The sequence below is a fragment of the Somniosus microcephalus genome, chromosome 24 (genome assembly GCF_052327205.1).
Source record: "Somniosus microcephalus isolate GS21.2 chromosome 24, FLI_Smic_1.0, whole genome shotgun sequence".
Lineage (NCBI taxonomy): Eukaryota > Metazoa > Chordata > Chondrichthyes > Squaliformes > Somniosidae > Somniosus > Somniosus microcephalus.
The window spans coordinates 46,212,163-46,227,007 of record NC_141010.1 but is presented as its reverse complement, the minus strand read 5'-3'; the positions used below and the strand labels follow the sequence as shown (position 1 = coordinate 46,227,007).

The 14,845-nt window shown below is 45.6% G+C and overlaps 1 protein-coding gene across 1 annotated transcript in view; it reads right to left on the bottom strand.

Moving 5' to 3' along the window:
* nsfa (N-ethylmaleimide-sensitive factor a) overlaps positions 1-14,845 on the bottom strand; it is a 294,195-nt gene that overhangs the window by 142,057 nt on the left and 137,293 nt on the right. Inside the window, exons 9-10 of the mRNA XM_085966605.1 lie at positions 8,106-8,305; positions 4,530-4,695 (exon numbers count right to left, since the gene is read on the bottom strand). Of these exons, the coding sequence (XP_085822731.1) occupies positions 4,530-4,695; positions 8,106-8,305 (366 nt within the window). The remainder of the gene's footprint in view (positions 1-4,529; positions 4,696-8,105; positions 8,306-14,845) is intronic.

The window sequence follows — 14,845 nt, the reverse complement described above, 5'->3', positions numbered from 1 at the left end:
GGTTAATAGTCAGGGACAGGAGGGTGTGACTGCAACTCAGGCAGGTAAGGGGACCCCAGGTGCAGTGCTGGAGGAGCCTCAGCCTTTGCCCTTATCCAACAGGTGCGAGGTTCTTGCTGCCTGTGTGGATGAGGGCAAAGTCTGCAGGGTGGATGTTGTAGTGGTAGGGGACAGTATAGTCAGGGGGATAGGTACTGTTCTCTGCAGCCGCAACCAGGAATTTGAAAGGTTGTGTTGCCTGCCTGGTGCCAGAGTTAAGGACATCTCCTTGCGGCTGGAGAAGAACTCGGAATGGGGGTTGGGAGGGAGGGATACAGTTGTCGTGGTCCACGTTGGAATCAATGGCATAGGTAGAACTAGGAATGAGGTTCTGCTGAGAGAGAGTTTGAGGAGCTAGGGTTGAAATTAAAACGCAGAACCTCAAAAAGGTAATAATATCTGGATTGTTATCAGAGCCATGCGCAAATTGGCATAGGGACAAACAGATTAGAATGTGTGGCTTAGAGTGGTATGGGAGGCAGGGGTTTCGCTTCATGGGGCACTGGCACCAGTGCTGGGGAAAAGAGGGAGTTGTTCCATTAGGACGGGCTTCACTTAAAACCGGGCTGGGACCAGTATCCTGGCGAATCGACTAACTGGGGCAGTAGATCGGGCTTTAAACTAATGTGGGGAGTTGGTGGGAGGAATCAGGAAAGGGTAAATTAAAAAGCAGCAAGAGAAATGACAAGGCTGTAGAGCAGAGTAGTGATTTGGGTAAAAATAAGCAGAGTGGGTCAGGAAGGGACAGCGAGCTTAACAAATGTAGGGCATAGAAACTGAGGTGACATCAGGGAAAAAAAGAAAGTTAAAGCTAAAGGCACTTTTCCTGAATGTGCAAAGCATTTGCAACAAAATAGATGAATTAACAGCACAGATAAAAATAAATGGGTTTAATCTAATAGCCATTACGGAGACGTGGTTGCAGAATGACCAAGGTTGAAAACTAATTATTCCAAAGGTGCTTGACTTTTAGAAGAGACTGGCAAAATGGAAAAGGAGGAGGGGGTAGCCCTGATAAAGGATGGGATAAAGACAGTAGAGAAAAAGGATCTTGGCTCTGAAAAATCAAGATGTAGAATCAGTTTGTTGAGCTAAGAAACAAGAAGGGGCAGAAAACACTGGAGAGTAGTTTATGGGCCCCTAACAGTAGTTGTAGTGTCAGGCAGAGTGTAAATCAAGAAAATAGCAGAGTATGTAACAAGGGTATTACAGTAATCATGGGGGAGGGGGGGGGGGGGGGAACTTTAATCTACATATAGACTGGGCAAACCAAATTTGCAATAATAGTGTGGAGGACGAGTTCATGGAATGTATGCAAGATAGTTTTCTAGATCAGTATGTCGAGGAACCAACTTAGGAACAGGCTATTTTAGATATAGTATTGTGCAATGAGAAAGGGTTAATTAATAACCTTGTAGTAAAGGAGCCTCTGGGGAAAGAGTGATCATATGATAGAATTTTATATTGAGTTTGAAAGAATTTTAGAGTTCGAGAGTGATTTAGTCAAGTCCGAAACTAGTGTCTTAAATCTGAACAAAGCAAACTACGTAGGTATGAGGGACAAGTCGGCAAATGTAGATTGAGAAACTAAAGATATTATAGTAGATAAGCAATGGCAAACATTTAAAGAATTAATTCATAATTCACAACAAATATACATTCCTCCCCAAGGAAGTAGTTCAACCAGGTTATTGCACAAAACTAGGGCTCATGGGATAAGGGGTAAAATATTAGCATGGATGGCCTGAGGATTGGTTAAATGGACAGAAAACAGTCGGAATAAACGAGTCATTTTCGGGTTGGCAGGCTGTAACTGGTGGGGCTAGTGCTTGGGCCTCAACCATTTACAATCTATATCAATGACCCAGAAGAGGGGACCAAGTGTAATATTTCCAAGTTTGTTGACAATACAAGTTAGGTGGGAAAGTAAGCTGTGAGGAGGACGCAAAGAGATTAAGTGAGTGGGCAAGAACACGACAGATGGCATACAAGGTGGAGAAATGTGAAGTTATCCACTCTGGCAAGAAAAATAGAAAAGCAGAATATTTTTTAAATGGAGACTGGAAAATGTTGGTATTCAGATGGACCAGGGTGTCCTTGTACACGAGTCACAGAAAGTTAACATGCAGGTACACTGAGCAATTAGGAAAGCAAATGGCATATTAGCCTTTAATACAAAGGGATTGGAGCATAGAGTAAAAAAAAAAAGTCTTACTACAATTATATGGGCCTTGGCGGGACCACACCTGCAGTACGGTGTAGTTTTGGTCTCCTTACCCAAGGAAGGAAGGAAGGATGTACTTGCCTTAGAGGGAGTTGAACAAAGGTTCACTAGCCCGATTCCTGGGGTGAGGGGAGATTGAGTACAGTAGGCTTATATTCCCTCGAGTTTAGAAGAATGAGGTGTGATCTCATTGAAACATATAAAATTCTTCAAGGACTTGACAGAGTAGATGCGGGGATGATGTTTCCCCTGGCTGGGGAGTCTAGAACTAGGAGGTCAGTGTCTTAGGATAAGGGGTCGGCCATTTAGGACGGAGATGAAGGGAAATTTCTTCACTCAAAGCGTTGGGAATTATTGGAATTCTCTACCCAGAGAGCTGTGAATGCTCAGTCGCTGAGTATATTCAAGACTAAAATCGATAGATTTTTGGATACCAAGGGAATCAAGGGACATGGGGGATAGTGCGGGAAGGAAAGTTGAGGCAGAAGATCGGCCATGATCTTATTGAATGGCGGAGGAGGCTCGAAGGGCTGAAAGGCTTGCTCCTGCTCCTATTTAAGTTCTTATGTTCAAACCACTTGCAGCCCTAGAATTCTCAGAGCAAACAACTGCAGCCTCGAGATTCTGAGCGATCCACAGCTACTTAAAATAGCTTTAAAAATTAATATAACCGCAATATTCAGAAAACAGATTAGGAGATAGACCCAGAAACGTCAGACTAGTCGGTTTAACATAGTATTTGCGAATCTGAAGTAATGTTAAGGAACCCACTGACGTATTTTACTCCACGGAGAATTAGAAAGTCATTGCACGTATAAAACAGGAAAAATCATTTTATACTCATACCAACCTTTTTGTTCACATGAATGACTGGAAGAAAAGATATGCCCTAGCGGGGAACAATTGAGAAGGTAGAGCTCGATAAAAGGACAGCCAGTAGAGAATTAGAACGGGTGGGTGGGGAAGATTCCATAAGTTAATCAATGACCAGCTTGGAGTTATTTTCTTTTGAAGATGCCGCCATATTGTGTGGGGAAAATGCAGTGGATGTTATATACACAGTAACTTGAAAAGCACTGGATAAGGTTCTACACTGGTGGTCAATTGCTAAAATGAGAACTGGATTAAAGCCCAAAAAAGAGCGACAACAACAAAAAAATGATTAACTGGGCAACCAATCTATCCCCATCAATGATGGCTCACTTGAATATTCTTGGAGTGTCAAAACTGCCAAGAAACTACTGGGAATGCAAGTTGAGGGGGCAGAGTTTACACATTGGCCCAGAAATTCGGGTCCCAACACGTGAGTACGCACGGGGTACTCACGCGTGGACCCGATGGAAGTGCCGGTTCCTTGGATGCACTGCGCATGCGCGGGAAACCGGCACTTCCGTTCCTCTGAACGAAGGGGTTCAGAGGTCGAACGCGTGCACGTGGGAGTCTGCGCGTGCGCTTTGAACTTACGTTTTTTTTTTAAAACAGGTTTTTCTGTGAGGGTAAGTCTTTAGATTTTAGAAATGTAAAAACCAGGCGTAAGGCCTGCATTTTAAAAGGTAAGTGGTCAATTAATTAAAATTAAAACATTTTTTCCCCCACAGGTTTATTATTTTTAAATACTTTAAAATCAAGGTAAGTTTATTTTTAGCCCCGTTTTTTTAATAAAATTATTTTTTTCAAAAATTTAAATTATTGTTTAAAATGGTTATTTAATGTAATTTATAGTTTATTTAAAAAGTGTGATGATTTTTTAAAATTTATTTGAAGGTTTACTACTACTTTGGGGCCGGAGTATTCATAAGTTTAGACAGGTCTTCCTGTCAATCTTATGAATGGGCTTTTCCCTCCTCCGATTGGCTGCCCATAGCTCATGTGATCCCAGGGGACGCATCGCACTAACTACGCCCCTGGGACACGCAAGCACAGCGCGCCGGCAACTGGGCCAGGCCCCGGAGTGGAATTCCACGGGAGCCCAGAGCTCAACTGCCGGCGCGCAAGGTAAGTGCAGGTCGGGGGCTTGCACCCGCGGGAAGCCCCCGACCCGAATTTCTGGGCCATTATAAAAATGGGACCTTTCTTGCAATATGTATTTCGCACTTCGGCACTGCGTCAACATACTATCAGACCTAGAGCAGAGAGAGGAAGCAGCAACAGAATTTCCTCTTCACGACACCATTCTGCTGCTGACTGTGGACGCAGGCCCCAAGAGCAGTCATGCAAAATACCCACAGTGCTAGAAGGCACACAAACGCCAGTTCGCAGCCCTTACCTATAACAAGGATGTTATTGAGTTGTTCCACTCCATCTATTTTGGAAAGCAGCTGATTGACAACTGTGTCATGCACACCCGTGCTGCCTGCCATGGTCCCTCTCTGCTTGCAAATGGCATCTATTTCATCAAATATGATGATGTGTAGGCCGCTGTTTGCTGCAAGCTGTGAAAAGACAGACCACAAAAAAAAAAACAACCTTTTGAATTAAATGTGAAGAAGGTGCCTGGTATGAAGGCAAAGCCCACAGTGCCGATATTGTTCTGGGAATCTGTCCTCACCCTGGCGATCTGCCTCGACACTGGTTCAAGATGGGAGCTGACCTTTTTCCAAAAGTAGCTCTCATCCAACACAGATGCTTCAACCTTAACCCCCACCGTCCAAAATAGTAACCAACATTCAACTAAAACCAGGGTTAATTAAAAAAAGAGAACTGTCCTCAGAATCTATTTTGACTGAAGCGGACAGGACAGGTCTGACTGGCAGGGCCCATTTCGCAGACTCAATGCTCCACTGTGCACCTGGAGCGGCAACACATAGGATGTACAACTTTCACAGGAGCTCGTCAAACTCCACCCCCCCCCCACACCAGCCTGCCTCCAAGCACCTGGAAATAGCCAGGTACTACATCCCCCACCCCTGGTTTTCTTCAAGCCCCATTAACAGGGTTTTAAATGTAAATTACTTCACCGAGTTTTGAAAGGAAATGAAAATGCAGCGGTGAGGTGTTGTGAATGTCAACTTGTTCCCGCCCAGATTTATTGTTCTACCCCCAATCAGTCTGAAAATAGTTACATTTGAAGGGCTTCTGAGGAAAGAAAAACTTGCATTTATATAGCGCCTTTCACAACCACCGGATGTCCCAAAGCACTTTACAGCCAATGAAGTACTATTGGAAGTGGAGTCACTGTTGTAATGTAGGAAACGTGGCAGCCAATCTGCGCACAGCAAGCTCCCACAAACAGCAATGTGATAATGACCAGATAATCTGTTTTTGTTATGTTGGTTGAGGGATAAGTATGTACCGGGGAGAACTCCCCTGCTCTTCTTCAAAATCATCCGAAAGACTGCACCTCAGACAGTGCAGCACTCCCTCGGTACCGCACTGGAGTGTCAGCCTAGATTTTGTGTGCTCAAGTCTCTGGAGTGGGACTTGAACCCACAACCTTCTGACTCGGAGGCGAGTGTGCTACCCACGGAGCCACAGCTGAAACCTATAATCCATTGACAGTAACCTTGATACCCTTTGAAACTTGCATTTTCCACCATTAGAATGTGTTTTTCAGAATAATTTTACTCTCCCTCCAACAGCGTCCGCCCCCCTGACCTAACCCAAGCTTACTGGTTGTATTCCGCAAAACTGCAAACCGAGTAAAGGCAGCCAATAGGTAGCGGAAACAAATAGAACACTCAATTATTGAAAAAGACAATTAAAACAAAGCACATGCAGACTGAGCACGAGCACCTTTCTCACCCAAGGACCGATATATCCATTCCTGTTACACAAATGACTCTTTAAAATGCAACAGACGAGTTGCTTACAATGCTGACGGATTCTGTTGTACGTGTCGGCAAGTGGAGGAGGAAGAAAACAAGAATACACCGCACTTACAGTCCAAAGCAGATTCCAGACCAAAAGTTAAAGAGTGGCATAGTGGTTAGCACTGTTGCCTCACAGCGCCAGGGACCCGGATTCGACTCCGGCCTCGGGCGACTGTGCAAACTCCACACAGACAGTCGCCCCGTGTTTGCGTGGGTTTCCTCCGGGTGCTCCGGTTTCCTCCCACAGTCCAAAGATGTGCGGGTTAGGTTGATTGGCTATGATAAATTGACCCTTAGTGTTAGGGGGATTAAATACGTGGGGTTACGGGGATCGGGTGGGATATGTGTCGGTGCAGGCTCGATGGGCCGAAATGGCCTCTATCTGCACTGTGGGGTTTCTGTGATTCTGTGAGGACTGGATTCACAGAGAAACCAGCATGAGGGACTTCAGCTATGTGGAGAGACTAGAGAAGCGGAGATTGTTCTCTTTAAAGCAGAGAAGGTTAAGGGGAGATTTAATATAGAGGTGACCAAAATGAGGAGCAGTTTTGAAATAGATAGGGAGAAACTGCTTCCACTGGCAGGGGGGTCAGTAACCAGACAGATATTTAAAGGTAATTGGCAAAAGAGGGGAGATGAGGTGAACATTTTTTTTATGCAGAAAGTGACGATTTGGAATGCACTGCCTGAAAAGGGTGGTGGAAACAGATTCAATAGTAACTTTCAAAAAGAGAATTGGATAAATACTTGAAGGGGAAAGATTTGCAGGGCTATGGGGAAAGAGCAGGAGACTGGGTCTAATTGGATAGCTCTTTCAAAGAGCCGGCACAGGCATGATGGGCCGAATGTCCTCCTTCTGTGCTGTATGGTACTATGATTCTAACTCTGGGGTTGCCACCAGCTGCACAGGAAGGCAGCATTAGTATGGCACTCACCCCAATGTACAGGATACTTTCGATTTACCGGCACCTAAATAACCGGAAATCTCGGTTAACCGGCAAAATTCAGGAGTAGGTTTTACTTCATATTGACTTGCGTTCCTCCATCTGTTGCTGTGCAAGGGTGTGGCTGCGGCTGTTGCTAAGCTACAGAGACGCTTGCAACTTGTGGCCATTGTTCTGAACTTGTTGCTAAGCAACAGGGTTTGTTGCTTTATACGGAGCTGTCAGCTCTCCGTATCTTTATAGCGTTCGGTTATCCGGAATTTTTGATGAACCGGCACCACATAAGTTCCGTCCGTGCCGGATAAAAAAAAAAGTTTCCTGTAAATGCAACTTTAGAACCACACTTGTGTTGGTTTATGATGCAGTCAGCTCCTAGAACCTGGGGTTCTTCATACTGTGCCAAGCAGCTGACTAACGGAAACCCAGCTGGCTGCAGTCTAACACACTTGGTGTTGTGTAGCCGAGCATTCTCGTGAAGCCCCTTCATCGTGAATTTTAGCGCACTTCCACAGAAACTCTGATGGACCACCGATACAATGCCAAGAACATGATTGATAATTCCACCATGGCCACCACTGCCATGGAAATGATTAGAAACGGTTAGTCTTTTAGCAGTTTATGTACAAAAAAAGCAAGAAAAAAAATTATCCTCAGCACAATCTTCAAGAGTTAAAGTTCATTGGAACACCTGTTTTTGTTCTGAAACAGCTCAAGCCCACGAGGTCAGGTTGGGAGTGGCTTCGTTATTAAGCATTTACTCATGACCGTTGACAAATTTACAAGAATTCTGGCTTCTCCATCCATAACCTGAATTCAAAACTATTTTCTTCAGAAGGAAAAGGGGAATTAAATGAAAATCCGGGTTAGCTAGTGCTACCACATGCCCGGGAGAGGATATTTTGGGCACAATACAAGCTGGCTCAGATTAGCACCTGTATCAGTAGAAAATGCTCAACATCTCGGTGCTGGCCTGTACTCCCACCCGCCTCCTCCACCTAGAAACATTCCGGCAATGTTCTCCCTTTCCATCGCCCCCATTATGATGCACAAAATAAAAGGGCCATCATCTACAAGATTCGGAACACTCACCCTCCTCTGCTCTTCCTCTGCATCCGCAAAGAGTTTACGAATGTTCGCTTCAGATTCACCCACATATTTATTGAGGATTTCGGGACCATTCACAACTTTGGGCTCACGAGCATTCAACATTTTCCCAATCTGTCGTGCCATTAGGGTTTTCCCACATCCTGGTGGGCCATAGAGCAGAATACCTTTCACGTGTTTACAACCTAGGAGAAAGACAAAGACATATTGTAGGACAAATGACCAATTAAAACTACTAAACAATGAAAAATAAACTGAGTGAAAAATTCTAAATTGGGAATAATGAACCAAATTTCCCCATTGTAAATTGCTATGTCAACATTTCCCATTCAATTGGAAAGGGCTACAGTGAATGGAGTTTATACAATGTGTGCAGGACTCCTTCCTTACCCAGTATGTAAAAAGCCCAAGAGAGGGAGCACTGCTGGATCTGGTAATGGGAAATGAACCAGAACAGATGAGAAGTAAGCGTAAGGGAACATCTAGGCGATAGTGATCACAACATAATACGATTTAATATAAAGATTGAGAAGGACATAAGTAAGACAAAGACCAATGCAATAAATTGTGGGGGGGGGGGGGGGGGGGGGGGGGGGGAGGCTGATTTTATGGGGATGAGAATGGAACTAAGGAAAATAAACTGGAAAAGTTTACTGACAAAGAAATAAACAGAACAGCAGTGGGAAACATTTAAAAACAGTAATCAAGCAAGTCCAGAAGAAATATATCCCACTAAAAAGCAAGAACAAACTAACCAGTAATGATACACCATGGATGAATAAAGAAATGAGGACAACATTGAAACTAAAGAAAAAGGCATACACAACGAAGGAGAGGATGACAAAAAGGAATATTAATAGGTTAGGAAAGAAGTCATAAAAAATAGGAAGGCAAAAAAGAGAGAAACTACAAAATTAAATCAATGAATATAAAAAGAAATAGTAACGCATTCAACAGGCAGAAATAACAAGAGAAAAATCAGGATAGGAATAGGGCCACCAAGGCATACCCATGATAAATTCACCAGGTAATGACAACAAAATGGAAGAAATATTAAATAATTTCTGCGCCTCGGTATTTACCGGGGAGACCAACATGTTGGACATGATAACAGAAGAAAGGATTTAAAAAAAGACATCAAGATAGAAAGAAAGAGATAGTTGATAAACTACTCAAACTTAGAGAATAAAACCCCTGGTCCAGAAGGATTATATCTGCGCATATTAAAAGAAGTTAGGGAAGATAGCAGAGGTACTATTACACACAAAAACTAATTAGAAAAGGGAATAGCGTGATAGGACTGACAGACAGCTAATGTGATTCCTATATTTAAAAAAGGGAGATGGATTAAGTCCAGGGAGCTATAGCCAAATTGGTTTAATGTTGGTGGCAAGAAAGATAATGGAATCCTTATTTAAAGATTAATAGAAAAACTATTTAGAAAATGAAAAAAAAAGTCAGCTTGGATTTTTTTTAAAAAGGGAAGATTGCGCTTGACCAAGCTTATTGAATTCTTTGAAGAAGTCACAGAAAGGTTAATGTAGTAGATGTAATATATTTGGATTTTCAAAAGGCTTTCGATAAGTTACCGCATAGTAGACTCATGACTAAGGTCAGAACTAGTGGAGTCAGCGGACAAGTAGCAGAATGGATAGTAAGCTGGCTACAAAAAACAGAAAGTAGGGGTTAAAAGGTAGTTACTCAGGCTGGTAAAAGGTGGGAAGTGGTGTTCCACAAGGATCAGTGCTGGGACCACTGTTGTTTACCATTTACATAAACAATTTGGTCTTGGGTATCAGAAGTACAGTTTCAAAATTTGCAGATGACACCAAATGGTGGTAGTGGGGGGGGGGGGGGGGGGGATCTAGTTAATAGAGAGGAGGACTGCGACAAAATACAGGAAGACCTGGGCCTGGAAGGAGTCGGCAGCACCGGAGGCAGAGAATAAAGAGAGTGGGACCTGATGACAGTGCGGACCTGGAAGGAGTCAGCGGCAGAGAATAGAGAGAGCGGGACCTGATGACAGTGCGGACCTGGAAGGAATCGGCAGTATAACAAATCCGGCGAATTCCAAAAGAAAAGCAAAAAACAAGGAGGGCATCACAGGACAGCAGAGTGTGATTGGTGGGTGAGTATTAGCACTTTTATCTCCCTAACTTAACTAGATAAACTAATTAATAGAACTATAAATAATAATTTGAATTACGATTTCAGCTAGGAGAGCGAGAGAAGCGGCCAGAGATAAAGGTAGGCCTAACTTTGAAGACTCAAGGGGGGTGAAATTGGATGCCTTTGCGCCTCCTTGGGGGGATGCTAACGGGGCACAAATGGCTTTGCGACCGGGTGTGGCGCCGACAGCGACTCCCGCCATATTTGGCAGGAGTTTTGCGGTGGCGCGCCCGATCTCCTTCGCCTGGAGATCGTGACGTTATTGCTGTGCGCATCGGCCCAGTCCCGAAATTGATTTACGCCCCCTGCAACAGCGTCAGTCGAAAACACAGATTGGAGGCGTGCATCGGGCGGCCGGCCACTTCGGGGGTAATGATTAAAGGCGAGGTGGCCGAGGGAAGTAAAAAAACCACGTAGTTTTCTTGTTCCAGTTTTTTTCCCCCACGGTTTCCAACCCGCGATCGATCAGCCCGGCATTCTGCTCGAGTGCCGGGCTGATCGCGGCTGCCTTGGTGGTCCAGGTAGGTACTTTTTCTATTGCACAGCCTGCGGCGATGGCCCTTCCCTTTAAGAGGGGAGGAGCCCTTGAACGCGGCGGCGCTGCACGGCCCAGTGTGCAGCGCTGCTGACGTCTCCGCCCCGCCTGCTGCCGATTACGCTCCAAGAAGGAAGTGGGGGGCTTGATTTAGCTCTCCACCTCCTTCCTGGAGCGCAAACTGCGAATTTTTCAAAAGTTTGGAATCGTGAGCGCCTACTTTTCAAACTTAAAAATTAGGGCCCCAAACAGGACGATAGTGAATTTCTCCCCCCCACCTTAGTGTTAACCAACTTTCAGAAATAAACTTTAGTCGAATAAATAAAGGCACGGCAGGGCAGCTCAGTCCCATGGAATGCTCATCCTGTGCCATGTGGGGATTCCAGGATGTTTCCAGTGTCATGGACAACCACCTGTGCAGGAAGTGTCGTCGGCTGGAGGAGCTCAAGCTCCGGGTTTCGGAGCTGGAGCAGCAGCTGGCGTCACTGCGGTGTATCCGTGAGGCTAAGAGCTGCGTGGATAGCACATTTCAGGAGGTGGTCACCCCGCAGCATAAGAGTCTGTAGGCAGAAATGGAATGGGTGACCATCAGACAGACAAGGAGAGCCAGGCAGGTAGTGCAGGAGTCCCCTGAATGCAACTCACTTTCTAACCAGTATTGAATACTGGTGAGGGCAATGGCTCCTCTGGAGAGTACAGCCAGAGCCAAGTCCACGGCTCTGCTGTACTGTTTTGGTGAGGGGGTGAGGGGGAAGCGAAGGAGGAAGGAGGAAGATCGGGTAAGCAATAGTGGTAGGGGATTCAATAGTTGGGGGAACAGACAGGCGTGTCTGCAGCCACAGACGTGATTCCAGGATGGTATGTTGCCTCCCTGGTGCCAGGGTCAAGGATGTCACTGAGTGGCTGCAGAACATTTTGAGGGGGGGGGGAGGAGAAAGAGGGTGAACAGCGAGAGGTCATGGTCCATATCGGCATCGACAACATAGGTAGAAAGAGGGATGAGGTCCTGCAGGCAGATTTTAGGGAGCTAGGAAAGAGATTAAAAAGCAGGACCTCAAAAAAGGTAGTAATCTCCAGATTACTCCCAGTGCCATGAGCTAGTGAGTATAGAAATAGGAGGGTAGAGCAGATGAATGTGTGGCTGAAGAGATGGTGCAGGAGGGAGGGCTTCAGATTTCTGGGACATTGGGACCGGTTCTGGGGGGAAGTGGGACCTGTACAGGCCGGACTGGTTGCGCCTCAGAGCCAGGACCAATATCCTCGCGGGGGGTGGTTTGCTAGTGCTGTTGGCGAGGGTTTAAACCAATTTGGCAGGGGGGGGGGGGGGGGAGCACCAGGATGTACCATTGGAAGGCAGAAATAAAGTGCACAAAGGATTGGGAGAGACAGGTAGCATTAGAAGAAATTGTACGCTATTAGGTGGGTCAGACGAAGAGAATACAAGAGGGTCTAAGGGAGATTTACAGAGCATGTGTGTAAACGCATGATGCGTGCTAACTAAGGTTGGTGAGCTGCAGGCGCAAATAGCCACATGGGAATATGATGTTGTGGCAATAATGGAGACCTGGCTCAAAAAAGGGCAGGATTGGGTACTAAATATTCCTGGATATAAAGGTGTTCAGGAAAGATAGGGAAGGAAAGAAAGGAGGTGGGGTGGCAGTACTGGTTAAGGAGAACGTTACAGTGCTGGAGAGAGAGGATGTCCTGGAGGGGTCAAGGACAGAATCTATTTGGTTAGAGTTAAGAAATAATAGAGGTGCCATTTCACTACTAGGTGTATTCTATAGGCCACCAACTAGTGGGAAGGGTATGGAGGAGCAAATTTGCAGGGAAATTACAGAGAGGTGCAAGAACTATAGAGTCATGATAGTGGGGGACTTCAACTATCCTAATATAGACTGGGATAGTAATAGTGTAAAGGGCAGAGGGGGAAGAATTTCTGGAGTATGTTCAGGAGAATGTTCTTGATCAGTAAGTTTCCAGCCCAACAAGCGAGGAGGCATTGCTGGATCTGGTTCTGGGGAGAGAATAGGACCAACGGAAGGGGGCTGGGAGAGAATAGGACCAATGGAAATGGCTAGGAATGATAACATTATATGACTCAAGCACCATCGTTACTTCCTTCCCTCCTCCTCACTCATCCAAAGCCAGAGCATCCAAAAGTGCAATGTTAAGAGATTTAGCAGACACTGTGGCACACTATTCAAAGACAGAGTTACAAAAAGGACCATGACATAGGCCAGCAAGAAACAAAATACCCATTGCCGAGGACACACGACACCTCAGTGGAACCCGTCAAAATCCTCTGTAAAAGGTAGTCAAAAATAAATGCCTCGCCCGACCCAATACACCAGCAGTCAGTCAGGCTGCAGAACTTGGCTAGAAGCAGCAGGAAAATACTTTGAAGCAGCTGGGGGCAACAAAATAATTTATTAATTCGCTGTCTCTAAAATCAGCCTGCAGCATGTGGAGGGACTAACCTCTGCTCCACACTTTAAACAAAAATCCAAACAGTCCAGACACATCAGCTTGGGTCTTCTGCCCGAGCAAGGGGCGTGGGTCGACAGGCAGAAACAACGGCAACACTCTACAGGCACAACCAGCTCAAAAGGACTGAAATTCAAAAAGAGGATCGATGCACAGAGACAGAGACGTGCCCCAATCAAGTGAATGAAGTCTGTAGATCTCCTGGTAGCTATCCAAACGCTATACAGTCTCCCCCCCCCCCCCCTGCCCCCACCACCTCCACCCCTCCTCTTGTGAAGGAGTGGATTTGTGAAGGAGTGGATGTGTGTGGCAAGTTTTCAGAGCACAGGCTTCCCTGCGTGTTCTTCTGTGTAGGACAAGATTGCGTACTGCCGTGCTAGTCAACAGGGAGTGGGCCACTGCAGCCATGCCCAACCCAGTCTTCACAGAATACCCACACACATCTACACATTCCAAGAGCAAGAGCCCTCATCAATTCATCCGCTCCAACAGTGTTGCATGCAATGCCCCTCTGAACGTCCCAGCATAGATCAACTCACCCAACCCAAGCCCTTCCTGGTCTCTATCACTGGCGTCCAATACATTAGCCAGATGTGGCTGATGGGAATCCAGATGTGACTAACTGCATTTCTGATTAGCAAATAAAAAGAATAGACACAGTCGTTGGTAATGTGAGCTCATTACTCACATTTGCAGGGTGTATGCAGGTGAACTTTCGCTTTTTTTGTGCATTTGTTGGTAAAATGGAGAGAGGAAAAGCAGAGTGGGCAAGTGTTCTATGATTGTGAGTACTTTACTTGGTTGGTTACTGAATGGTGGTAGATGTTTTGATCAAATATACACATAGATTGCATTCACCTGTATTTGAAATAATGTTTTTTTTTTTTTAATTCGTTTTTATGGGATGTGGGCATCGCTGGCAAGTCCAGCATTTATTGCCCATCTCTAGTTGCCCTTAAGGTGGTGGTGAGCCGCCTTCTTGAACTGCTGCAGTCCATGCGGTGAAGGTACTCCCACAGTGCTGTTAGGGAGAGAGTTCAAGGATTTTGGCCCAGTGATGATGAAGGATCGGCGATATATTTCTAAGTCAGGATGGTGTTTTAGACTTGATGGGGAACTTGGAGGTGGTGGTGTTCCCATGTGCCTGCTGCCCTTGTCCTTCTAGGTGGTAGAGGTCACGGGTTTGGGAGGTGCTGCTGTGCATCTTGTAGATGGTACACACTGCAGCCATGGTACGCTGGTGGTGGGGGAAGTGAATGTTTAAGGTGGTGGATGGGGTGCCAATCAAGCGGGCTGCTTTGTCTTGGATGGTGTCGAGCTTCTTGAGTGTTGTTGGAGCTGCACTCATCCATCCAAGTGGAGAGTATTCCATCACACTCCTTACTTGTGCCTTGTAGATGGTAGAAAGGCTTTGGGGAAGTCAGGAGGGGAGACACTCGCCGCAGAATACCCAGCCTCTGACCTGCTCTTGTTGCCACAGTATTTATGTGGCTGGTCCGGTCCAGTTAAGTTTCTGGTCGATGGTGACCCCCCC